We start from the raw sequence: 26,568 nt of genomic DNA on the forward strand, positions 1-26,568 counted from the left end.
GTCTTGTATTTTTATAACGAGTAAAAAAAACCAAAAGCAAATAAGTGGTAAACAATTAGTACCCACATCACATCACGGAATGTCGACATGTCGATGAATATGTCCAGCATTTTGATAATATCATCTTCGGTGTCATTTTTGTGGGATTCAATGTGCTTCTATACAAAGTAAACTTAAATTTGTATCAGCGTTTCCCAATAATAATAATTACATGTAAGATGTTATTTTCATATGATTATTGCATCGTAATTGTCAATAATTTGTGAACTGAAGCCAATTTAAAGTCATATTATCTTGAAATTAAAAAAAAATCAGTCCGGTCGTCCAAAACACTTTAGGTAGAAATTTTGACTGCTTTTAAAGGGAATGGTTTCATATTTGGACTACATCTTGATAATGTTGAGTTGTATCCTGTAAGTAATTATCTGTGAAGTCACTTTCTGTTTCTAGAGAGCTTGAAATTAACAGCACTCATTATTGAACGTATCAAATGTATATTGTCTCGTATACATTTTCGTTGCTTTCTTTAGTCATATATTTGTCCTCACTTTATAGATCTATTTCTATCATACATCATAGTTCACGATTAGTAAGTAGATAACCTATATATCAGAAAACATGATAAATATATAACATTTTAGCATACATGAAATAATCACATAAAATCATGGATGAAAAAACTTCATTGGTTCAAAAACAGAATAGACCAAGCCGTTGGACCCGTGAATTCGTTTTATCTTACGCATTACTATATGGATTTGCTTTAAATATAACCGGTCGAGCCGAACCTCAGTTTATCTACGCATACTTGAAGGAACATACTGATTTGAATGAAACAAATAATGTAACTACATCAATACCGAAGGAATGTGGTCGGAATAATGAGGATAGCATACAGAAACAAGCTTCTAGTTGGACTTGGTATTTCACAGTTTCAGAGTATGGAGTGGCCATACCTATTGTGATTTTGGTTGGTCCGATGGCTGATCGAGTGGGCCGAAAGCCTATTTTATTGTGGAATGCAGTATTTACATTTCTATCATTTGCATTTCGGACAGTAATTGTATATATGTCTATGGATCTTTATTGGTTGATTATTGCTCATGTAGTGAGTGGTATATCAGGAACTTTCTACACGTTTGATTTAGCAAACCATGCCATAATGGCAGACATTACAGATAACACAGAAAGATCGTTTATTATGGTAATTTTCGATTCTTTTCTTGGAATTTCAGTTACCTGTGCACAGTTACTCACTGGATATTTAATAGAATTGACAGGATATACTTATCCATTTTTAATAACATCAGTTGTTCTCTTGTTGTATATTTTGATAGTTCATGTTACACTAACTGATACACGCAGACAACTTGATACAGGAACTAAGCTTTCGATATCGTCTTTTCTGATGCAGATATTTACCTTATTTCGTCAAAAATCTATAGTGACTGTGTCTATTTTTCATTTCATTTTATTTTTCATTGTGTATATTTTATACTATTTTCCATTTAACTCATTTGTGACAATTAGAACGCTATACCAACTTGGTCCGCCATTTTGTTGGAATCCAGTACACGTGGGCTGGTTTGGAGCAGGTGAAGATATAGAATTATTCATAGTGGCAACCTTCATTATGAAAATTTTACAGTATGTTATCGTAGATGAAACGATTGCCGTATTAGGGTTGGTTTCTTCAGTTGGTTGTTTTGTATTTTATGGTCTGTCAGACACTGACTGGATGCTTTATGGAGGTATTTATGCTACTAAGTTTATAGATTGATTTTCACTTCAACTTCACTTACACTAGAATATCATTAAAATGATTTGTCATCTGCATGATACGATACTCATTTCTTCAAAATTTATCTAGGTTTTTTTTGGCGTAAATTTATACTTTTTTGCAAATTTGTAGAAACTGGGTACGTAATTGATCCTATAGATTGACACTGCATTGTACATGTACATAAGCTACACACGTATGCCGACAGCAAATAGTTCACTTAAACTCAAGAACAGCATTGTAAATTAATCAAGATTAGACAATAAAGCAACGAGACATTTTAAACGATAAGCACTATTATGAAGGTGGTATTTATTAACTTAGACCACTCTTGTTGAGTCCTAGGCAAAATGAATCAACCAACTTCGGGATAAATAGTCATATTAACGATGCACATTCAAAACACACCAAGTAGATGATGAACATAATGAGCTATTAGTACTTTCAAACTAATTAAACTATATTATAATTTTTTTCAGCCACAGCAGTTGGTTTGTTAAGGATTCTTTGTATACCGTTACTGAAAGCGATCATGTCTAGATTAGTTATTACTGAAAAACAAGGTAAAATAATACAAATATATAGCCACTGGGTATTTGATTAAAAAAATATGAGAATGTTAATATATTAAGGTATGGTATGATATACTGTCTAGAACGACACGATTTATGCAAGATACGGAAGGAATGGTGAAATCTTTGTCATTATACATGAGTAAGTGTGCTACTATAATAATTTAGATGATGCATAAAAATTATTATCCTGGTACCTTTGCTAACTATTTACAACATTGGGCTGATGCCACTGCTGCTGGAGGTTTCGTCCCCGATGATATCACCAACCAAGTAGTCATCACTTCGGTATTGATATGAATATCAATTATATGGTCGTTTTTATAAATTTTTCGAAGACAAAGGATTTCTTATCCCAGGCATATATTACCTTAGCTGTATTTGGTACAACTTTAATTGTGGGTCCTCAAAGCTCTTCAACTTTGTACTAGTGTGGCTTTATAATTATTTTGATATGAACGTCACTGGTGAGTCTGATGTAGACGAAACGCGCGTCTGGCATTTGTTAAATGTTATCTGGCCGATTATTTGTGATTTTGTTCCATACAACTGCATGATATTACTGATCAACACTTTATTTTAAATGCTACTTAACTGTTTGTATTTATTTTGCATTTTCTTGTTAGGTGTGTTGTTTTCCAATATCTGTCTTGTAGCAGCCGCTTGTGCGGTGGGAGGTTCATCAGTGTTCAACAATATTTACTATGAAACAAGACCTTTATACAAAGGTTTGGTATTTTTCGTGATGGCTGGATTCCAGTTACTGGGCACCATTTTGATACTGTAAGTTTATTTCTCCTTTCAAGTACGGAACCATTGAAAATCCACAGTTCACGATTAAAACAACTAATCATTTGATATCATTTGAAAAGAAGGGAATATGTATAGTTTTACAAAACTATTGTTGAGGGTTAAATAATTCTTCTTTTTTTGTCATCGCCATCGTGTGGAACAGTAGATGAAAAACATGAGTCGATGTTCACCATAATAATTGCTGCAGGCGTAGGAAGTTAATTAAAAGTGTTTCTTTTATTATACCCACAAATCGAATGCGGTCAATGTTATGTATGTTCATTTCGTGAAGATTTTTTTAAATTAATTTTAAAGGCTTTCTTTTTTTATAGAACAAATATTCAACAAGCCACACTGAGTTAGTTGATTGTCATGTATAAACTCTTTTTATCAATCGAAAACAAATAATTATATATTAACTCTTATTCTAAAGGTTTGTTTGTATCAGAAAATGTTTAAAAAGCTATACTGATTTGGTTATCATGTATATTTAGTTTCAAACAAGAAATATTGTTGATTTATTTAACTATTTTTATTTCTAAAGGTACGCCATTTTGAGAAAGTCTTCAACAAGCCACACTGACTTGGTGGTCCACAATCCTGACGTTCAGACAGAAAGAATTGAAAAATGATGTCCATACTATAGTTGAATTATCTCTTAATATTCAGTTTGTCCATGAAAAAAAATACACACACTACTGACTTTCTTGACAAAGGTTCTGTAAAATATATTGTTGAATGTGTCACAATACAACTAAAGTATAAACTAATCTTGGAGGACTGTCGGGACAAGTGAACGATTGGATAAAATCACTCATCATTTCATATATTCTTAAGAACGTTTTGAATGTGAATAATTTCTCTGTTTATTGGAATCAAGCTATAAACAAATGAATGAAAATAATATTCTTGGTTAAACTAAAACTTTAATTTCTGTTATAAATTAAAAACAACACTACAATAAGGATGTATGGATATATTTTATCAGTTAAAATGATTACCAATGAGGACGAAAGTAAGTTAGAAGCAATAGATATTTGGATATCATTGAACCTATGAAACAAATCAATTCGAAAGTGGATCAAGGAAGACATTTTTGCATGATATGTTTGAGTGTCGAATAAGTGTTTACAGCTAAAATGTGATCGATCTATCTCCTACTTCTCCTCACATAAAATTTATCTTGAATTAAAAATACATTTCATAAAAACAAAATCATATTGAAAAGATATTTAGTAAAATACACTTTAAAATGTCACCAAATATAAATTGTGCAAGGTCTATAAGTTGAACGACAGACTGCGCCTTTGTCTGCATAGGACTCACCACTGCCACCCGAATAAAAAGTTAGGCTGCCAAACTGAATACGTTTTTGAAAAGCATTGAAAACCAAACAGTTGAGCCAAATATGAGTAAGGTCATAGGAGCGTGTAGAGTAAAAAACCCTTCGTGCTTCGAATAACTATCAACATAAAATTTATAGACATAAATGACTGTATCAATAATATTATATGTCAATACAGGAATGCACAAAATAAGCTCGTAATCACCCTCTGGACAAAACTATAAACAGCATTGGCATAGGTGCATTGTTTGTAAAAACTCATTTAAGACACAGGCGTATTTTTGGTACGCCAGGGTCGCGTTTCTACATACGGCCGCTCGAATCAGTTATTGTTGTATTTTGACTTTGTATTTTATGTCTTATACTAATAATAAATCCAGAAAATTTAAAGTTTATATATTCAACAAAGTTAAAGCACATAAAATAGTTAAAACTGAATTGAGTTCTGTTAGCTTGCTTATTTAAACTGTCATAAGCAGAAAGGTTTCGAAATCTAATTTTAGAAAATCATGAACTTCTAATATGATGTAGATAAATGTTTAACAACTTATATTATATCATTGCCTTATATATACAACACACACATATGATGACAGCAAACACATGCACAATATGGCTTTACAGTAATGAAAATTAAAGGAAGAAGTCACATTGGAATGATAACAACAAAACTTTTGAAAAAGCAATTAAGCAGAGAGAAAATAAAAAGACAAAAACAAAACTGTCGACTAGAACTGTTAAAATCTTTTTGACTGTTTTATAAAACGACATATACCAATTTAGAAAAAGTTTCGTAATTATGTATGCATCTTTTCCAAGACAATAGCGTTTCAATATCAATGTGTATGTTCAGATTTATAAGATCATTCGCCAGAGATATTCTTTGATTGACATATTACTAACATACTAGAAAGTAATTGATGGCATCTTGAACAGGAGCACCTCAACAGGATTCAAATCATTCACTGTGTTTACCTTATTAAGTACGCTTTTATTGAACTGCTCTAAGTCTAGTATGCATTTAATTTAATTTTCTGGACTCTTCACCATAATATGTCAGAGGTGAATGGTCACCTTTTGCTTTCGTTTAAATTGTCGGATAGTTGGTGTGTTTCTTATATTTGGATTTGAATTATTCCATGTTCTGACAATAGATGGTACGAATAACCTTTGAGTCACTTATAGTCTACATTTGGGGGCTTTGCCATTGTTTCTTGGGTTGAGTCTACTGGCATCAGATGTACCTGACAGTAGACAGTGGACAAGATTTATGATGCATTTGATAGAAAATGTGGTCGAATGCAATGTTGAAGATAATTAGTAGCATTGATATGTAGACGAAACGCGCGTCGGCGTATTAAATTATAATCCTGGTACCTTTGATAACTATTGATATCACTGCTTCTACAATTTTAAACAAATCACTGTTACTTTAAAATATTTAAATTCAAATGTTATTTTTAGCATTATCTATTATAAAATGTTGATGTTTGCACACAATGACACGTGTGTACTGTAAATATTAAGATAAAATGATATACAGTAAACTATGCATGTAGTGAGTGACCTAATACAATTTGGGATAAAACAGGCTCCCTGGAATAATTTTTAATAATGGAGGAAACGAAACCTCTTTTAAAAGAACATGATAAATCAATCGGAAGTTTTGGTACTCAATTACGGGTAGTGGTTTATGTGATGATTTATGGTTGTGCATGTGAAACGTCAGGCCAAGCTGAACCACAGTATATATATGCGTATTTAAAAAGTGTTACAAATGCTACCGACTTCAAAGCAGCTAATGATTCTCTACAAGCAACAAAGACATGTCTTCTCAACACAACATCAGCTTCTGATGACAATATACAAGGTTTAACATCAAATTGGTCGTGGTATATTTCTTTAGCACAGGCTGGATTTGCACTTCCGGTTTTAATGTTTGTAGGTCCAATGGCGGATAAAATTGGACGAAAACCTCTCATTCTTTGGAATGTTTTGTTAGTATGTATATCACTTGCTTTAAAAACATTAATTGTTTACATGAACTTTCATTTATACTACTATGTTATTGCTTGTGGAATTCTTGGTTTATCCGGAAATTTTTACGTTTTTCATTTAGCCAATATTGCAATTTTGGCAGATTGCACATCAGATGGTAAAGAAAGATCTTTCGTTCTTGTTATTTATGAAGCACTTCTAGGACTCGGGATTGCCTGCTCTCAAGTAGGTACTGGATATTTGATACAACTTGTTGGTTTTTCTTACCCATATCTTATATCATCAGGACTAATGCTCTCTCTACTAGTCTTAATCACCATTACTCTTAAAGATCCGTGGAAACCACAAGAAATTACCTCAACACTCCGTTTCCGCGAAATTCCAGGACAGCTGTTCACATTATGGAAATCGTCAAAACAAAATAGCAAACATTACATCAGATTTCTAATATTATATTTTGTTGTGTACTGTCTTTATTACTTGCCCATGAATGGTGCTTTCTCGATAAGAACAATTTATATCTTAGGCGAACCTTTTTGTTGGACTTCAGAACATATTGGATGGTACAACACTATAACCAATTGTACAGTATATATTTTCGGCGGTGTTGTGATCAAATGTCTACACGTATGCTGTGTTCGTCTAAAAGATGACGTGATTTCAATTTTTTGTATGCTATCTGGTGTAGCATGTTTTGTTCTGTTCGGACTATCAAATGATGACTCAATGATTTATATAGGTAAGGTAATGAAAATATTACTTAAAGTTTGATGCGTCACAAATTATCTGAAGTTAACTCTGGAAGTTAAAACCTTAAAACTTCTCTTTAACTTTCTAGATAAAAAGTCAGGTCCTCAAAAGGTCTTATAAAAATATGATAAGATAACTTATATTTATTTGTAAAAAGATATGATCATATTTTTTGGTAGAAACATTATAAAAAAGAAAAGATAACTTATAAAACATATAATAATATAATAATATATATCGATACGTTATATGAAACAAAAAGATATTATGTATACTTTTCATTTTAATATACTTCAACGAATACATAAGATATGTTACAATATATATAAATAAAATATATGTTATAAAATCATTAATTATATATCACAATTATTCATTTGTTTTTTTATGGCTTAAAGAGAAGTGAAAAACTTTTTGCCTGATTTTGCATATATATACAGTACCAGTAATTAAATATTAAGTTAAGTTGATTTAATTTTTATCAACAGTTTATCAAGTGGATTTGACAAACAATTATTGAAATACTGAAACTATTCTAATATTACACAATAAGAACAAATCGCGAGGACATTCTATGCATACAAATTTCAGTTTGTGGTTTCTAAATAACACATTCCTTCCAGAAGAACCCACACCGTTTTTCGCCCTTATATATAGCCATGACTTTTATCAGTAAATTGCAACCAAGTTTTATTGTTAAGCACAGAAAGTCAGTTTAGACAATACACGTGTTCACTCTGGTCACTTCAGTCTATTCATCATTGACTTTTTTAATTGACATTGCAATGGTTTTGTACAGTTGTATATGATTAAATTATAAAGAATTTGCCCCAAGATATTATAGAAATGATAAAGTTCAAGAATATTTTTTCAGGAACAGCAGTTGGTATTCTGAGGTTTCTGCCAATATCTATGATTAAAGGTGTACTTTCTCGTTTAGTGAGTAAAGACAAGCAAGGTCAGTATAAGGATAATTGATTTCACATGTTGAATGATAAGCAATCAAATCCACAAAAAGGCTATGTATTGTATGATGAGAGTTTTCATATATCGGGTTTGTCATTTTAGGATTTATTAGCTTTTCAATTTTTAAATAAGTTTGGATTGCAAATCAGTTTGTTTCGAGCATCACTGATGAGACATTTATCGTCGAAATACACATATGGTTCAGTAAAATTGGTATTGTAAATGTTATTTTGATAAAAATTGCTGGATAAATATACAATTCTACCTAATTCGGGACAAAGAGCATTGCTTCTGTATTCGTTCCCAGAAGATTGCTTCTGTATTCGTTACCAGAACACTGCTTCTGTATTCGTTACCTGAACATTGCTACTGTATTCATAACAAAAACATTGCTTCGATGCTCCTTACTAGAACACTGTTTCTGTATTCGTTACCTAAACATTGCTTCTGTGTTCGTTACAAGAACATTGCTTCTCTATTCGTTACCAGAACATTGCATATGTGCTCGTTACCATAACATTGATTCTGTATTCGTTACCTGAACATTGCTTTGTTTACGTAACCAGACCATTGCTTCTGTATTCGGTACCAGAATATTGCCATTGTTTTCGTTATCAAAGCATTGATTCTGTATTCATTACCAGGGCATTGCCTCTGTATTCGTTAAAAGAACATTGCTTCTGCATTCGATACCATAACACTGCTTCTGTATTTGTTACCAGAACATTGCCTCTGTATTAGTTACCAGAACATTGATTCTGTATTCATTACTTGAACATTGCGTATGTGTTCGTTACCAGAAAACTGCTTCTGTACTCGTTACCTGAACATTGCTTCGTATACGTAACCAGACCATTGCTTCTGTATTCGGTACCAGAACATTGCCATTGTATTCGTTATCAAAGCATTGATTCTGTATTCGTTACCAGGGCATTGCTTCTGTATTCGTTACCAGAACATTGCTTCTGTATTCGTTAAAAGAACATTTCTTCTGTTTTCGTTACCAGAACATTGCTTCTGTATTCGTTACCATAACATTACTTCTGTATTCTTTACCAGAACATTGCCTCTGTATTCGTTATCAGAACATTACCTCTGTATTCGTTACCAGAACATTGCCTCTGTATTAGTTACCAGAACATTGATTCTGTATTCATTACTTGAACATTGCAACTGTATTAGTTACCAGATCATTGATTCTGTATTCATTACTTGAACATTGCATCTGTATTAGTTACCAGAACATTGATTCTGTATTCATTACTTGAACATTGCGTATGTGTTCGTTACCAGAACACTGCTTCTGTACTCGTTACCAGAACTCTGTTTCTGTATTCGTTACCAGAACATTGTTTCGGTGTTCGTTTCCAGGGATCATTTCCTGTTGTACATCACGGTAATTTTAGCAGACTTTCTTATATTTGAAAAAAAATAAGTGTACAGAGAAACTATCGATATTAAATTTGTGTAATTGTTTAAAGCTGCTAATTACGCTTTACCATCTCTGATTGATCTTCAACCACATAAATAATTCATGCTATACATTTCTATTTTCTTTAGGTGTATTATTTTCGAATGTATACCTACTGGAAGCTGTCTGTTCTCTTGGCGCTGCTACTTTGTTTAACAACATTTATAACCAGACCATGTCGATATACAACGGATTGGTATTTTTTGTTATGGCTGGTGTTTCAGCAGTTGCAGTATTTTTCCTAATGTAATTCTTTTAAACGACAAATCTATAATAAATGCTCAATACATTCCACACAAAATACGAGATATATACATCACAAATCAAATGCACGGTTCCTATTACATTGGTAATCAATCACATCATTCAAGCCGGTTTCACTTCAATAAAAAATGTAAAGATGTCTATTTAACGCAGGATTCAAATAGATACACTAGCTGTCTGCAGTGTGCAATATTTCACTGAATTATGTTTTTAGTAATGGTTTGCTTATGAATCAGGTAAGTGTGCATCCTTTGGTTTCAAATATTTGGTTAAGGAGTTTACTTAAAACATATTGTAGTTAAAAAAATTTATGTACATGACATACACATATATATACAGTAGCACATTTAGTACAAAGAGATTCGGACACACGGTTTCCCTTATATTGATCCAGCTAGCTCCCTGATTTATGTAGTAGTTTATAATGAAGGTATTCAAATAACCTTTTCGGAATCATCAGACTATTTTTCTTTCACTTCTTTTTGTATTTCAGGTTCATTTCCTGTACAAATACACAACATATACGTGATGAAATCCTTATAGAAAAGACTGCAATACAGAGCACAGAGAAAACAAAGATACTACAATAATTTTGATGAACAGAAGAGCACAATATATTTAAATCATGGTCGTACAATTTACCGAAGATGCGTAACTCAGGGGCTACGGTCTTATTTGTTGTTGTTTTTGTAATGTTGTGCAATTTTATAATGTATCAATTTTTACAAAAATTTATAATTAACCTTGTGCCAAAGATAAAAATCAATTTGTTTGTGTTACAGTAGAAATAAAGGAAGATATGGATATAATATTTGAAAAACACAGCTACTGAACGACAAAATACATTTAAGGAACGATAAAACCGTTAGTCGAAGAAAAACAGACAATACATATTTTCAAACAACTTTTGTTTAGTGTGTTATAAATTTATTGTGAAAATAGCACTTACTTTTTGACGCACTCGTATTTGTTTGAAAAACAAACACATTTGAAATTAAGTTTTCAATCCACACAAAAACATTATCCTCCGCAATTGACATAATTTCAGATACATTTACAACGGATTATTTCAAGGAGTGGTATGACTGCCAATGACATAAATATCCATCAGAGTCAAATATCAATAATCAAAACAACATTAATGCACTGGACGACCTACAACAATCAGCACACCCATGTAGTTTTGTGTAAGCTATGAAAGGTTCCAGATTTTTTAAAAATGTGAAACAATTCAAAAGAAAAAAATACTTCCCAAATCATGCACTTCGCAGATGGAATTTCTTTTAATTTCACGTGACATTGATCGGTTTTCAAATGAAATAAAAATGGTTTTCAAATCATCAAAACAATAAAGACCTCAGTAAAGTATGCATTATCAATTTCTGGTTTCAAACTGTTCGATTGATATTAAACAGTTATACTACTTTCGAGTTCGAAGCATTTCCGCCAAAAAACTTTGGTTTTAGTGAACATCATTCGTGCGTTTAGGGGCATCGTCACTTCCGTTCCCATGTTGAGCGAGTGATTAGAAAACTATGATGCTATATTGCTCGAGTTTTTCAGCAAATCAAATTCTAAAAATTGATTGACTGTTGGTTGCTTAACGTCCAGTGGCAAATATTTCATGCATATTCAGGACGATTATCATAATTGACAATCAGCACTGCTGTCATTAGGGAACAGTGATTAAGTATCTATAGAACAGTGTACCCAGTTTATCATGCATAATGACGATCACTAAAACGCTCGATGAACGTTAATAGTGCAGGGATAAAGGCGATCTAAGCTGGTTCCCGACTGACTACTACACTTTGTTCATATATGAGTATATGTACTGATTCTATAAAAATTAAGGAGATGTTGCATAATTACCCACTATCAGCCGGGGTTTTAACGGACAAATCAGGAATTTGCTGTCCGGCTGTAGACAACTTCCAAGTGGAGACCAGGACAACTATACGACATTCTACAACGAAAGTAAACTTTGCAAGACAACATGTAGATCTTTTTGTGAATAAAAGAGCCAGAAAAGATTTTTTTTTTATTTCTTTAGTTCCAGAATTTAATCATAGAGTTCCCTTTCCGACCGAACGTGACTGTGTATGTATAAATCCCGCACAGTGAAACGAAAGCTCCCTAGTTTCCCAATGGTTTACGTGACATGTGGAGAAAAAACATGAACGATGATATTTCTACATACAATTTAAAAAAAAATGATAAGATGGAATTAAGTATTCACGGTATTTGTCATCAATCTTAACAAGTTATCGATAATAAGACTGAGTCAGTAAAAAATCCTAAGCAAATCATAAATATGTAGAGTGACCTTTATTCCCTCAAATTTCTATAGATACATGTTTATCTCCACATGTAGTTATCTTTGTCAAAAATATAGGACATAATTGTCTGTAAGTGTATATGCACACAAATAAATGTAAATAGAAATATTGATAAACAAACGTGTATTTTGTAATTGAACACATAATCTAAATAGATAAATATGGACGATGAAAAGGAAGGTCTATTGGCCAAGGATAAAACATATGAAAAGGAAGTTCCTTTGGTTAAAGAGAAATCATATACGGAATGTATGAGTACACGAATGAAAGTGATGATGTATGCATTAATTTACAACTGTGCGATTACTGTGACCACAACAATCGAACCACAATTTACATATTCATACATTAAACATCATAATTCTTTTAATGACACCAGTGATGAAACACAGAATAATTCTACTCAAAACTTTAAGACGTGTGAAGCCAATTCAACATCATCAGACGATCAACTACAACAATTAGCATCCGACTGGTCATGGTACATGCAAATAGCTGAAGCGGGAGTTTCATTTCCAATTGTAATGTTTTCAGGACCAATCGCTGATAAAATTGGACGAAAACCTGTTTTGATGTGGAATTTAGTTATAACACTCGTTTCATTTATTCTTAAAACAGTAATTGTGTATAGAAACATGAATTTATATTATTATACTATTGCATGCGGAATATTAGGGCTTGCAGGATCGTTTTATACATATCAAATAACAAACTTCGCTATTCTTGCAGATGTAACCTCAGAGGGTAAAGATAGATCTTTAATGATGACTGTATACGATGCTTTATCTGCTGTTGGTTCTGTTAGCTTTCAAATAGGCACTGGGTACTTAATACAACTAATAGGCTTTACAGATCCATATATAATAACTTCAGGCATGTTTCTGTTTCTTTGTGTTTTAGTACAGATAACACTAACCGATTCTTGGAAACCACCAGACAAGAAAACTAAGATGAAATGGCTTACTATTCCTTTCGAGTTATTTTCATTCTGCTTTAAGCCTGAAAATATGAGTAAACTAGTTAATATAACCAAATTCATCATTTATTTCTTGGCGTATTGCCTTTTTTATTTTCCACATTGTGTGGTTAGTGCAATAAGAACTATATTTCAGTTGGGAACCCCGTTTTGTTGGACATCTGAACATATTGGATGGTACGGAGCAGGATCTGACTTTGCCATGTTTATAGGTGGAACACTCATGCTAAAGACATTTCATTCTTGTTGCGTCGGGTTGTCCGACCGAGTGATCGCAGTCTTTGGAATTATATCCTGCATGGCAACGTATATTGTGTATGGGCTATCGAAAAACCAATGGATATTATACGGGGGTAATATATGTTATTTAAGTTGTATTCGCTTCTCGACTATTTTTGTAATATTGACATAATTTAATAATTCTTTACAATCTAAATTTGAGAGACATAAAAGGAAAAGCTGAAGTTACCATGAATTGCTTATATCTTTTTATCGATATTAAAAAATCAAGCTTAATTGACATTATTTCACCTTTCAGCAATAGGGACAGGAATTATTCGAGTTCTGCCAGTGTCTTTAATTAGAGCACTTTTGTCCGAGATGGTGCACAAAGACAAGCAAGGTTGGTGACCGAGAACTACTTTAGGCTTTTTTAGCATTATTTAATAAGCGGCCATTATTATTAAAAACTTTGGCAATGGAATACTACAATTATACATAACAGTCAAATATTGAATTTCGAGAAGAACTTTTAAAAAAAGAAGATGTGGTATGATTGCCAATGAGACAACTCCCCACAAGAGACCAAAATGACACAAAAACTAACAACTAAAGGTCACCGTACGAACGTCAACAATGAGCAAATCCCATAACTTGTAGTAAGCTATAAAAGGCCGCGAAATGACAATGCAAAACAATTCAAACGAGAAAACTAACGACCTAATTTAGTAACAAAAAATGAACGAAAAACAAATATGTAACACATGAACACACGACAACCGCTGAATTTTCTAACGGCCGGGTACTAGCCTTTTTCAACTGAATTTTACAGTTCGTTTTTATGTTTTACTGTTATACCACTGTTCCATGTTAGGATTGGGATCCCGGTAACATGTTTAACCCCGTCACATTATTTATGTATGTGCCTGTCCCCAAGTCAGGAACCTGTAATTCACTGGTTGTCGTTTGTTTATGTGTTACATATTTGTTTTTTGTTCATTTTTTTGTTACTAAATAACGCCGTTTGTTTTCTCGTTTGAATTGTCAGATTACATTGTCATATCGGGGCCTTTCATAGCTGACTATTCGGTATGAGCTTCGCTCATTGTTGAAGGCCGTACGGTGACCTATAGTTGTTAATGTCTGTGTCATTTTGGTCTTTTGAGGACAGTTGTGTCATTGGCAATCATACCACATCTTCTTATTTACATTAACTCATCGGATGGATAAAAATACAAAAACTACAAATACAAGTGGAGGTGGCCGGGTACTTGTACATCCCAACAACATAGAGACACAAAATATAGATTTGAGAGTATACGCAGTTACTGATAGCTAGTTCAAAGCCACTAACAACTGATATAAAAAAGCATGCATCTAAGACTAAACCATCAATCAGTACACAACCAACATCAAATGGATAAATCCGTTGCTCGAGAAAAAAATAACCCGATAATATATAACAAACAGCATGACGTGCACACACATTACAGATACAAGTAAAGTTAACTGTATTATATATAATATATATGTAACAAAATACAAAAACAATCTTCAACGAAACATTTTACTGAGATCTGTTTTGTAAGGATCGGACAATATATCCACCAGGACACTAGACCCACTACACACGCATGTCCAATTAAAGCCGCTTACTAGCGAGTATGTACATCAGTTAAAAATAATTGTACGAAGTTTAGTATTATTTTATTTTGTCACAGGAGTACTGTATTCCTCCATTCATGTGATGGAAACATTACTGAGAATAGGAGGAGCTAAACTGTTTAATATTTGTTTTTGTTACAGGAGTACTGTATTCATCTATTCATGTGATGGAAACATTACTGAGAATAGGAGGAGCTAAACTGTTTAATATTTGTTTTTGTTACAGGAGTACTGTATTCATCTATTCATGTGATGGAAACATTACTGAGAATAGGAGGAGCTAAACTGTTTAATATTTGTTTTTGTTACAGGAGTACTGTATTGCTCCATTCATGTGATGGAAACATTACTGAGAATAGGAGGAGCCACACTGTTTAATATTTGTTTTTGTTACAGGAGTACTGTATTCATCTATTCATGTGATGGAAACATTACTGAGAATAGGAGGAGCTAAACTGTTTAATATTTGTTTTTGTTACAGGAGTACTGTATTCATCTATTCATGTGATGGAAACATTACTGAGAATAGGAGGAGCTAAACTGTTTAATATTTGTTTTTGTTACAGGAGTACTGTATTCCTCCATTCATGTGATGGAAACATTACTGAGAATAGGAGGAGCTAAACTGTTTAATATTTGTTTTTGTTACAGGAGTACTGTATTCATCTATTCATGTGATGGAAACATTACTGAGAATAGGAGGAGCCACACTGTTCAACAACATCTATCACCATACTCTGTCATTATATAATGGATTTGTATTCTTCACTATGGCGGGCTTTGTCTTTGTTGCCTTCATTTTAATGATGTAAGTAATAAAAATCATACATTCTCTTCTTTGTCTGTTTGCTTGTTGCTTTTTTTGTTGGATTTTTAAAGTCCCTCTTCACATGCAATATGATCTCAATCTTTAGCAAAGCTCTATGCAAAAAATGCACAAATATGAATAGTTTCGATGTAGATTAACATCGTAAAAGATATATTTAGAATGAACCATATCTAGAAACCATTTTTTTTTATAGTTATGGACCGAACAACAGAAGACAAAAAAACTAAAAAAACAACAACCCCAAAACACACTCACACCAGCATCAGAAACGAAAACAAAGGTCGTAAATAAAATAATTTTATTTTCCAAGAAAAATTGTTTGATTTTTTATGAACAGTTTACTAAGTAATGCATGTACTTATACTGTGTGCTTAACTGGTATTTACTTTTCATTTCAGGTATGCGGTGTGCTTAAAAACGACCAAGAAAACCAATGAACTCATAATCGAAAAACCAGCTATCCAAGACGTGGACGGTATTGAAAAACCAGCCATCCAAGACGTGGACGGTAGAAAATCAAACGTCTAAAACTGTTATAAAAAAAGACATGAACAAAGTATACAGATCTTATTCTTTTAAAGAGATATAAATAAGATGGTCATGAAATTGCACTTCTTCTCGAATTTTTACAATTGAAATTCATTGCGTGATCTGCAACAATAATAACAAATTGAGTCTAATGTATGTGAGAAATATTGTCATCATTATCCGACTTCTCATTAATTGTCATTAGTTAATGTTACTATGTGACTTCCTCTTTATTAATATATTATAGGGTACTAACACTATTATTATGTATTAAAGCAATGTATAAATGAGAAAGCAAATTACTTGTAGAACTATTGTCATTGTATCGTGAACGTATTGATAACAAACTTTGCAATAGGTTTTGGGTGATGAGTATTTACTAGAAGCAGGTCTGGTTATCTGAATGAATTTTGAAAGAAAATGTTCCAATATATTCATAGCCGGACCATCTAATATGCAACATCTTCTAATTCTTATATTTGGAAGTTCTTACCACTATTGAATTAAATGACATGTCTATTGCTATAATTTTATATGTTGATCTGTATATTTCTTTTGTTATTTATTTATGTAATTTAATTACTGTCTCTACTAAGTATAACCCTGTCTTTAATTCTTATATTGACCATTGCAACATACAGTTGTTGTCTATTCGTTTTTGATGTGTTTTGTCATTTGATTTTAATCTCTTAGTATGAATGTCACAAACGTTAAATGTAGAAAAAAACAGAGGGTATAGTGAGTCCAAACAAAAAACATTCAGTGATTAGTTTTTTTAGAAATAAGTTTCGTATTTGTTCGGATATGAATCGACAAGGATGACGTATTTGGTTTTGAAGAGAATGTATGAAACATATAGTACGCATCAGATCGATCTCAAAACACTGGACACTTTTAATTTGCAAAACACTCATTTTGAAATCCACCGCCACCTCTCCTTAGAGTTATAGTGTCGTGTATATAGTTAAAATGTGCGGAATTACATGGAAATCTGCTGTTTTTATTATATATATTTTGCAATTTGTTTTAGGAAAACATGACCGATTTTCAATATCCCATGGAACAGGGCAATGTTATTTGTTGTTGTAAATGCACTTGTTTGTTCTACAGCCTATGATATGTTAGGACTAAGGTATAATTGAATGTATCGACTTCGTGCAAAGTAAAGTTCCGTTAGCAATAGGTTTAGAAATCATGTTTCTGATTACAAGAAATGTTGTTTGAAAAAGAGTGAAAATCATGACACAAAGAATGATAGACAATGCTAAAATCAAAAGATTAAAGGTTAGAAAATTACCAATTGTCCACAAAAAACTCTTTCAAAACTACCAAACTGTGAGGATTAGATGCTTTGGGTGGATTATAAGTTCCCGTTGCACTTGTGTGAAGAAAAACTCTAAAAATATTGAAACCTCGTCAGTTATTTTAATTGTCTTCGCGTGATTTATATAAATAAACAGTAAAATAAGTGGAATATCGCCTTGAAATATGTGGTTATCGTTTGTTGCTTTATATCATGTTTTTTTTTACATATATTAGACCCCTTTTTTCAACTTGTTTCAAACATTTGTTTCTCTGAGGCTTTTAATATCCTGCCATGCAGTATGGGTTTTGCTCATTATTGAAAACCACTTACGATGACTTTAACCTATATTTGATAACTTCTTTCTCATTTGGTTTTGGTTGGAGAGTGGTCTCGTGTGCAATATAAATATCACATCTTACTATATTTATATTTGTCTTTGGACATAAATCTAGCTGTATCTCGATTCTGTGAAGCAAAAGAACAACCGTCTGTCAAAATAACTGATTAACTTGAAAATTCTCAAGTATTGAATATACAAATAAGTTTATTTTGTGAATTATGGGATAGCACATGATTTAAATTTATACACACAGATAGATAATCATATGGAACCGTCACTTTTTCAAGGCATGGATGTCATAACATATCTATGAAAATTGACAATAACATTATCTTTTAGGAAGCTTATATCAAATGATGATCAATATAACTTATACAAAAAAATCCCGTATATAAACGTCTTGAAATTAAACAAAGAGGAGGGGTAAAAAGTTTCAAACGAAAGTCAAAATAAAATCCACCAGAACCCCCTATCCCCCTACTCCACCAACCTCCACAAACGCATCTGAAAACACATTGGGCAGTAAGACCTTCTGTCGATACAAACTTTAGTGGGATTTATTTATTTACAGACATTGTATCATGTGTATAATATGAATATTTATACCCAACATTTAAATGTACCTCATAAACTTTTAAGATTTCGGGTACACTGCGTACATATTTATGTTATATAATAGTCATGTGAGCTCTATTAATACATTTATATGGAACAGTTTAGTGTATCATTTAACCTCATATGATATACATGTATGAAACAGATAATTCCCACAAAGATATGCTGTATATCATTGTACATTATGTATTATCAAAATATCAACAATTCAGAGGCAAGACCTTATACTGACCACGATGTATATATTTTTTAAACAAAAAAAAAATGATAATATGAATAGTTCAAAATGTCGTGTTATGTTTATGTGAAGATGGCTTATATTTTAACAACAGAACGTTTTAAGCGTGTATTTGAAAATCAGAAATTATGGTAATCTAAAACATACACTCCGTGTTGAAGAAAGTACTTTGACCTATAATGGTTAACTTTTACAAATTGCGATTTGGATGGATAGTTGTCTCTTTAAACTCATACCACATCTTCTTATATGTATTAGTATATGCACCATACTATATCAGCTTTTTAAGAAATAATGTTTATTATAACATAAGACCTTTCCTTTTCCAAATAGAGTGTGTAAAACAAAGAGTTTTTTTATGAGGATAAACTAATTTTGTATACCGTACGGTGATTGTTAAATTACATTGATTCATAATTGGTCAAACTTAATATTGCAGTATACAAACTAATTTTAATCATGGTTTTATCATAAATAGATTATACATATTTAATACATGTAACAGATGATCAAACGAAATGGACGAGAGACTTCCTCTCATAAAGAGGGATAATAGCTCTTTGCAGCAAAAGAAAATTTCACATAAATCGGAATACACTAAAGCAAAATTATCGTTATTTGTGATGATTAATTATTTTGCTATAGAATTCGCTGGATTGACTCAACCTCAGTATATATATTCGTATCTAGAAAATGCACGCGAATCTAACAACACTTCTGTTGATATGCATAACAACATTTCTAGCAATCATCTAAACAATTGCTTTAACAAAAGTTCATCTTCTGCAGACGAGTCTCGAGAACAAGCCTCTTCCTGGACATGGTACATATCATTGGCGGAATATGGAGTTGCATTTCCGGTTTTATTCTATATTGGACCATTAACTGACAGGATCGGTCGAAAGCCACTTTTATTATATAATACAGTGATGGTTTTTATAGCGTTTGTTTTGAAGACTATAGTTGTGTATGGAAGGTTTCCTTTGCAGTATTACGTAGCTGCTAGTGCGATAGAGGGCCTTGCTGGTACCCCTTTTGCGTTCAATCTGATTAATCACGCAATCATTGCAGATACAACAACACTGGGTAATGATCGACCTTTAATGATGATGGTATATGATGCTCTCCTAGGATTGGGAGCAATCTGTTCTAATATAGGAACTGGATACCTAATTCAATTGCTTGGATTTACATATCTGTACCTGGCTTCAAGTGGTTTGCTTTTAATTCTTCCTATTCTGATTTTGTTTACTTTAGAAGAGACATGGAAACCCCCGAAAGAAAAATCAAAAACATCCGTTTTCAAATTACCAATTAAGAATTTAACATTATGTTTTAAGAGACAACACGTAAGTAATAAGTTAGGATATTTTATCGCTAATCTATTTATATTACTTCTTGTTTTATTTCCGTATACCTCTATTTCTTCTATACTAACATTGTTCCTATTAGGAGAACCATTTTGCTGGACCTCAGAACATATTGGTTGGTACAATGCAGGAGTAGATTTTGTGAAATATATTGGGGGAACCACAATGTTGAAGATTATGCACTCGTGTTGTGTTTGGTTAAAAGATGAAATCATTATAGTTTTTGCCATGTTGTCCTCAATTGCCTATTTAATACTAATGGGATTTTCTAACAACGACTGGATGGTATATGGAGGTAAGTCTAAACTATTTCTTTAAACATTTCATGCATTTCCATTCCTAAATATGCTTTACCTACCATAGTCGCCGTCATGTAAAAATTGCACCGGTTTTTTTTGGAAGAACATTTTTAAACTATTCGCGTTTTACACTAAGCAGTCCATATCCTCCCCCCTCCCACCAAAAAAAAAAAAAAAAAAAGAGTAAATATAAATAAACCACTACCATCTTACCTTTTAAAATGATTGCACTGTATGATCCTAACTTAGGTGTGTAATTCATATTTGTATTTTATGAGTTGCAATTTACCACATCTTCTTTTTTTATATTTACCCTTGAATTAATATTTCATGCCATCACCATTACAGCTGGGTCTGCTGCGATATTTCGAGTTTTGAGCATTCCATTACTTAAAGCGACACTCTCACGGAAGGTTAATCCAACCAAACAGGGTAAGTTTAGTAGATTATTATTTTTATCTATCATATTGAGTGGGTCTCTAAATAACCAACTTTAAAGTATAATATACTTAAAAAGTTTTTTTTAAATACTGAACTCCAAGGAAAATTCAAAACAGAAAGTATAAAATCAAATGGCAAAATCAAAGCTCAAACAACTCACACGAATGAATAACAGCTGTCATATTACTGACTTGGTACAGGCATTTTCTTATGTACAAAATGGTGGCTTAAACCTGGTCTTATACAATGTTGAAATGTCCGTTCCTTATTGAATTTATAAAGTACCTCTACAGTATAAAACAAAAATAGAGCGTTAAATTTCATATAAAAAAGAAGATGGGATATGATTGCCAATGAGACAACTATCCTCAAAAGACCAAAATGACACAAACATTAACAACTATAGGTCACCATACGGCCTTCAACAATAAGCAATGCCCATACCGCATAGTCAGCTATAAAAGGCCCCGATAAGACAATGTAAAACAATTCATACGAGAAAACTTACGGCCTTATTTATGTAAAATATAGTTGTTAATGTTTGTGTCATTTTGGTCTTTTGAGGATAGGTGTCTCATTGGCAATCATATCCCATCTTCTTTTATGTAAAACAATTCATACGAGAAAACGTACGGCCTGATTTATGTAAAAAAAATAAACGAAAAACAAATATGTAGCACATAAACAAACGACAACCAATGAAAAACAGGCTCCTATACTTTTTGAGTTGGTTCAACTATTTCTTATAAAAACACCTGTTTTCTAACCTATATAAAATAGTGATTGAGAGCAAAGAACTTACACTTTTTAGATTGTTTTTTTTTTTAATTTCACCTTGTCAACAATATTCTGCATAGCAATATGTAGTTTAAAACTATTATTTTCTTGAAATATTATATTAAATATAGTATTAAAAGAATTTCATACTTAATGTTAAAAGTAGTTTTTCTTTAAACGAAAACTTAGAATAATGGAAAATTCTAACGCATTTGTTTTTCTGCTTTCCAAGATTGACCATATACTTTATATTGACTAAAGAAATGTATTTCAAATCTTTTAAATAAAAGTAACATATATTCGGAATTAGAACTACACCAAAATTGCTATGAGCAATGCACTCAAATCCCTCTTCCTTCATCGGGGTCTGAACCAATGCATCTCAGACATAGTTGCAACATCGCCTGTATATATTATGCGTCCTCTGTCTTTGACAACTCGACTCTTATCAATTCTTGTGAAAATTAAATCAGATATCAATAAAATTGCACGTAAAAAAGGTATATATGAAATATTGTGGGTATTTGAGTGAATTTGACTACTAAGTAACTGAATATATGTTGTGTGCAAGATGTAATGTTGTACAAATTATAATTTGTACAGAATTTTGAACAAGTTATCAGTGTTTTATGAACCGCTTACCACACACGGATGATGCAAGCAAAGTCTTTTGTTTCGCATATTTCTGTTATATTTTCACAACTATATGATACAGTCTAATACTGGGCACTGATACAAAAGCATAATAAGAACACAAAAAGACTTTTTATGGATATGCTTTTGGAATAAGAAGAAAAATAAAATTAGAATTCAAACCATTCAGTGCGTGTCATCTTTTCCGGTTTTGAGGACAAAGAGAATAGCACTTACTGTTAGGTTGAAGTATATAAACTTGAATTTAAGACATTAAACTCGTATTGTTATCTTAGAAATTCTCAATGATTAAAATACTATAATAGGGAACAATTTGACAATGATTAAATTTAGTAGTGTCAACCCTGTGATCATGACCCGTGTATATAGCAAAATCCTAAATACACCGTTTGGTGGTGCACCTGTCAGATGCGGAACGCACAGATAAGATAATAGGTTACAGGTGAATATACTATTGGTATCGGTATCGGAATCGACCCGGAAATTGTTAATTATTGGCAATATTAAATAATGTGGAAAACAAAAGGGTCTGAAGTGGTGTAATCCTATATTAGCTATATATAAAGTTGAATTCGTTGATTTTTCGATTTGTCGTTTTTACCTGATGATATAGATTCTCTAAAGTGCGATGGTACTTTAAAGTGCGATGGTGACGCTAAAGTACGATGGTTTACGCTATAAAGTACGATGGTGTATCACGCTAAGGTACGATGGTTGTCTGTTTGCTAAGTACGATGGTATAGCACGCTAAAGTGCGATGGAACAAAAGAGAAAGCTTCAAGGGCACTATGTTAAAAACAAGTCTTTTTTTGCAAAATCTAGTTTGCTATGATATAACATGCGATAGGCTTTTACTTTACAAGTAGTCTTATGAGACTGTTTCTTAATTGAGAAGACTGACCTATAGTAATAATGGCTGAAAAGGTAATTTAGGTGTCACAAAATACTATATTTTCATTAAATGAATTTTGAACAATTCGAGCGTATTGGATTGATTGTTGGTTGCTTAACGTCCAGTGGCAAATATTTCATGCATGTTCAGGAGCAGGGCGTATTGGTGTTGTAGCTTGCCGCTTACACAGCCTATTAATGTAAACACATCCCCTTAAAGTTGTCAGTTGCAAGTACAAAATTCGGTCATTTTCGGAATGAATAAAATTTATTTGTACAAGCTTTAATTTATATAATTTAATTTAATAATATGTGACAGAAAGGTTTTTTTTGTTCCATCTTTCCCCTTTTTCTTTGCGAGTGTAAATGCATGTTATATTTTACTACAATGGTCACATTGATGTTGTAATGGACAAATTATGATTTACGCTTGAAAACGAGTACCTTTATTTTACCGAAGTTTAGCTCTTCAATAAAGGCAGATTCCAAAAAGAAATGAAACAAAAAGAACAAATTAAGAATAATAATACTAACTGTTATTTGAATGATAATGTGTGAATGTCTTATTAAATAAGAATGTTATATAAAGCAAGAAAACCAATTATTGGATATGATTGTTTCCATTAAAAGTAGAAATGATCAAAACAAGATGAAAAATGTGAACTGTTTGACGGAAATAACTTCCCATTTTTTGACACAAGGTTCATGTTTTACGATGCTTTAAGTTGACACTGGTATAATGGTTTTTATTAGTGTAGTTTGATTATTCAAACATCCCTGTTTCCAAATCTTTTGCTTTTCTTTTGTTAAAAACATCTGTGATATTTTTTTTTCAATTTCAAATACCTTACTTATTAGATGCTCGTCTGTCAATAAATTTTATGATAGCAACAGGTTCATAAAATCTTGCCACATCATTGTAGGTACTTATATAAGCCTGTTAAAATTGTATTTCATAATGTACATTAAACATACACATTTTGGATCTTACAATTTACTTTATTTAATTAATAGTTTTATCAATTCTGTTGCTAACATATTTTCTGTCAAACTTGTCATTTTATGTTAGCAACATTTGGATGTGCTACAAATTACAGTTATCTGTCCTGGGTCGAAATCTTTTTAAATTTCAGGCAGTGGTATTTTGCAGGAGTTTTTTAATATGACTTTCAACTAGGATAAGATCTCCAATGTTGGTTAAAAATCTCAAATATATATTGTCTGTCAAATTTATTTATGTTAGCACAATCTTATGTTAGCAACAAGTCCGTCAATATATTATGTTAGCAACAAGTCCGTCAATATATTATGTTAGCAACACTTTTTAGTCCGTCAAATTTTATGTTAGCAACAATAATGTCCGTCAAATCTTATGTTAGCAACAAAAAAGTCCGTCAATATTATGTTAGCAACAAAAAAAGTCTGTCAAATGTTATGTTAGCAACAAAAAAGTCCGTCAATTTTTATGTTAGCAACAAAAAATTCCGTCAATTTTTATTTTAGCAACAACTTAATTTCTGTCAAATTTTATGTTAGCAGCATTGTTCATGTCTGTCAAATCTTATGTTAGCAACTCAAAGATAATCCTCTTTTTTTTTTTTTTTAAAGTTATTACAATTCCTTTTTTATTGGTGCAGATGTTCAGAAAAGTTTTATTCCAATTTGCCTTTCATATTAAATCAAGATATACATCCAAACCTTGATAATACTGAAAATATCAGGATTGTTTGTGTTGCTTACATAACAATTTTCCGTCAAAATGTCTGTCAATTTTGGTTATGATAGCAACATTTTTTAAGGTGTTCTTTATTTAAAAAATATAATGTGAATAGATCTATTTTTTGTCAAAAAGTGTTTACTTATATAAGTATAACATGTATTCCAAAACTGAACTTTATTGAAGTTGATTTTGTTAAAAATAATTTTGGGAACTTTTCAACTTTCTTATTTGGAATCTGCCTAAAATCAACAATATTTTCACGTAAACATTTTAAATATGCATCTTTCCGCTTCCATTATTTATTTCATCTTCATTTTTGGTTTGTATAAACGACGTCATAATCCAACTATGTTTCGTATATCTTTACTTTCGCGGACCATCGCACTTTAGCGTATGGAGGCATCGGACTTTAGCGTAGACCATCGCACTTTAGCATGACCATCGTACTTTAGCGTCCCCATCGCACTTTAGAGTCCTACATATATATATATATATATATATATATAAATAACTTCATGTATTTAATATTTCTCATTGTTTTATTAAAGGGGTGATGTTTTCCAATGTGTATTTGTTTGAAGTATTGAGCGTATTATCAGGAACAACTGTGTTTAATAATATATATAGACAAACTTTGAACATATACAGAGGATTCATATTTTTTGTAATGGCCGGCTTTCCTGTTTGCGGTCTTATATTAATGGGGTAATTATAAAATAATCATTTTAATAATCATAACATTGTTACGTTAATAAAAGTGTGTTTTACACAGTAAAAATCAAGACTTTTATAGTTTATGGCGCTGTAACTTTGAATTTTGTATATTTAGTTTGAAGATTAAACGTTAATAAGGTTTTATATAAATGCACGTTATAATTTCCAGAAAAGAAACAAATATATCTTTGAGCTTTTGTCGATAGAACAATTATAGGTCAGAGTACAGCCTACAAGACTGAACCTTGGCTCAAACCGAAAAAAAAGCTATAAATGACCCTTAAAGAGACTAGCCTAAACAATTCAAACAGGGAAAGACATCTATGTCGTAATTATTTTACTGTTGAACCTTTTTATGTTCTGAAAATATTAAAATATTAATATTGGACGTTGAAAAACAATGATTAATTTATTTCATGTCTGTATTATTGTAGATTTGTTTCTTGTTTCGATTCAACAACAATACAGAAAGAACTAGTGATTGAAAAGGTTGATATTCAGGTTCCATCCAGTGAAAACGATGTAAAGGCTGTTCAAATTACTCAGATATAATAGTTGTACATAGATATTTGAACATAAAAAAATATTAATTTCAAGTGATTTGATATAGGGTTTCAAAAATATAGAAAATGAAGAATATAACATTCAAAATGTTGTTCTTTAAATGGTGTTCCATCACGATGAAGCATGCATCCGAGTTTCGTATAAT

The 26,568-nt window shown here is 31.9% G+C and overlaps 3 protein-coding genes and 1 pseudogene across 3 annotated transcripts; all 4 read left to right on the top strand.

Moving 5' to 3' along the window:
* Nucleotides 1-667: 667 nt before the first annotated feature.
* On the top strand, nt 668-3,776 carry LOC134704505 (proton-coupled folate transporter-like; annotated as a pseudogene).
* Nucleotides 3,777-6,043: 2,267 nt separating this feature from the next.
* LOC134711105 (proton-coupled folate transporter-like) lies at nt 6,044-10,685 on the top strand. Its single transcript, XM_063571553.1, has 4 exons — nt 6,044-7,226; nt 8,112-8,195; nt 9,764-9,920; nt 10,432-10,685. Exons 1-4 carry the CDS (start codon nt 6,104-6,106, stop codon nt 10,526-10,528), a joined length of 1,461 nt encoding a protein of 486 aa, XP_063427623.1. The 5' UTR covers nt 6,044-6,103; the 3' UTR covers nt 10,529-10,685.
* A 1,753-nt stretch (nt 10,686-12,438) lies between these two features.
* LOC134704521 (proton-coupled folate transporter-like) lies at nt 12,439-16,981 on the top strand. Its single transcript, XM_063563565.1, has 4 exons — nt 12,439-13,606; nt 13,792-13,875; nt 15,789-15,945; nt 16,365-16,981. The coding sequence occupies exons 1-4, from the start codon at nt 12,439-12,441 to the stop codon at nt 16,492-16,494; spliced, it is 1,539 nt and encodes a 512-aa protein (XP_063419635.1). The 3' UTR covers nt 16,495-16,981.
* A 2,530-nt stretch (nt 16,982-19,511) lies between these two features.
* Nucleotides 19,512-26,411, top strand: LOC134704537 (lysosomal proton-coupled steroid conjugate and bile acid symporter SLC46A3-like). Its single transcript, XM_063563566.1, has 4 exons — nt 19,512-20,658; nt 21,011-21,094; nt 25,694-25,850; nt 26,294-26,411. Exons 1-4 carry the CDS (start codon nt 19,512-19,514, stop codon nt 26,409-26,411), a joined length of 1,506 nt encoding a protein of 501 aa, XP_063419636.1.
* The last annotated feature ends 157 nt before the right edge of the window (nt 26,412-26,568 follow it).

This window comes from Mytilus trossulus, chromosome 1 (genome assembly GCF_036588685.1).
Source record: "Mytilus trossulus isolate FHL-02 chromosome 1, PNRI_Mtr1.1.1.hap1, whole genome shotgun sequence".
NCBI lineage: Eukaryota > Metazoa > Mollusca > Bivalvia > Mytilida > Mytilidae > Mytilus > Mytilus trossulus.

Excerpts from the sequence above, each read along its gene's own strand:
- LOC134704537 (XM_063563566.1), top strand. The coding sequence starts at position 19,512 with ATGGACGAGAGACTTCCTCTCATAAAGAGGGATAATAGCTCTTTGCAG. Across the intron at positions 20,659-21,010 it reads CGACTGGATGGTATATGGAG|CTGGGTCTGCTGCGATATTT; the intron begins GTAAGTCTAAAC and ends TCACCATTACAG. Across the intron at positions 21,095-25,693 it reads GGTTAATCCAACCAAACAGG|GGGTGATGTTTTCCAATGTG; the intron begins GTAAGTTTAGTA and ends GTTTTATTAAAG.
- LOC134704521 (XM_063563565.1), top strand. The coding sequence starts at position 12,439 with ATGGACGATGAAAAGGAAGGTCTATTGGCCAAGGATAAAACATATGAA. Across the intron at positions 13,607-13,791 it reads CCAATGGATATTATACGGGG|CAATAGGGACAGGAATTATT; the intron begins GTAATATATGTT and ends TTCACCTTTCAG. Across the intron at positions 13,876-15,788 it reads GGTGCACAAAGACAAGCAAG|GAGTACTGTATTCATCTATT; the intron begins GTTGGTGACCGA and ends TTTTTGTTACAG.
- LOC134711105 (XM_063571553.1), top strand. The coding sequence starts at position 6,104 with ATGGAGGAAACGAAACCTCTTTTAAAAGAACATGATAAATCAATCGGA. Across the intron at positions 8,196-9,763 it reads AGTGAGTAAAGACAAGCAAG|GTGTATTATTTTCGAATGTA; the intron begins GTCAGTATAAGG and ends TATTTTCTTTAG. Across the intron at positions 9,921-10,431 it reads GTTGCAGTATTTTTCCTAAT|GTTCATTTCCTGTACAAATA; the intron begins GTAATTCTTTTA and ends TTTGTATTTCAG.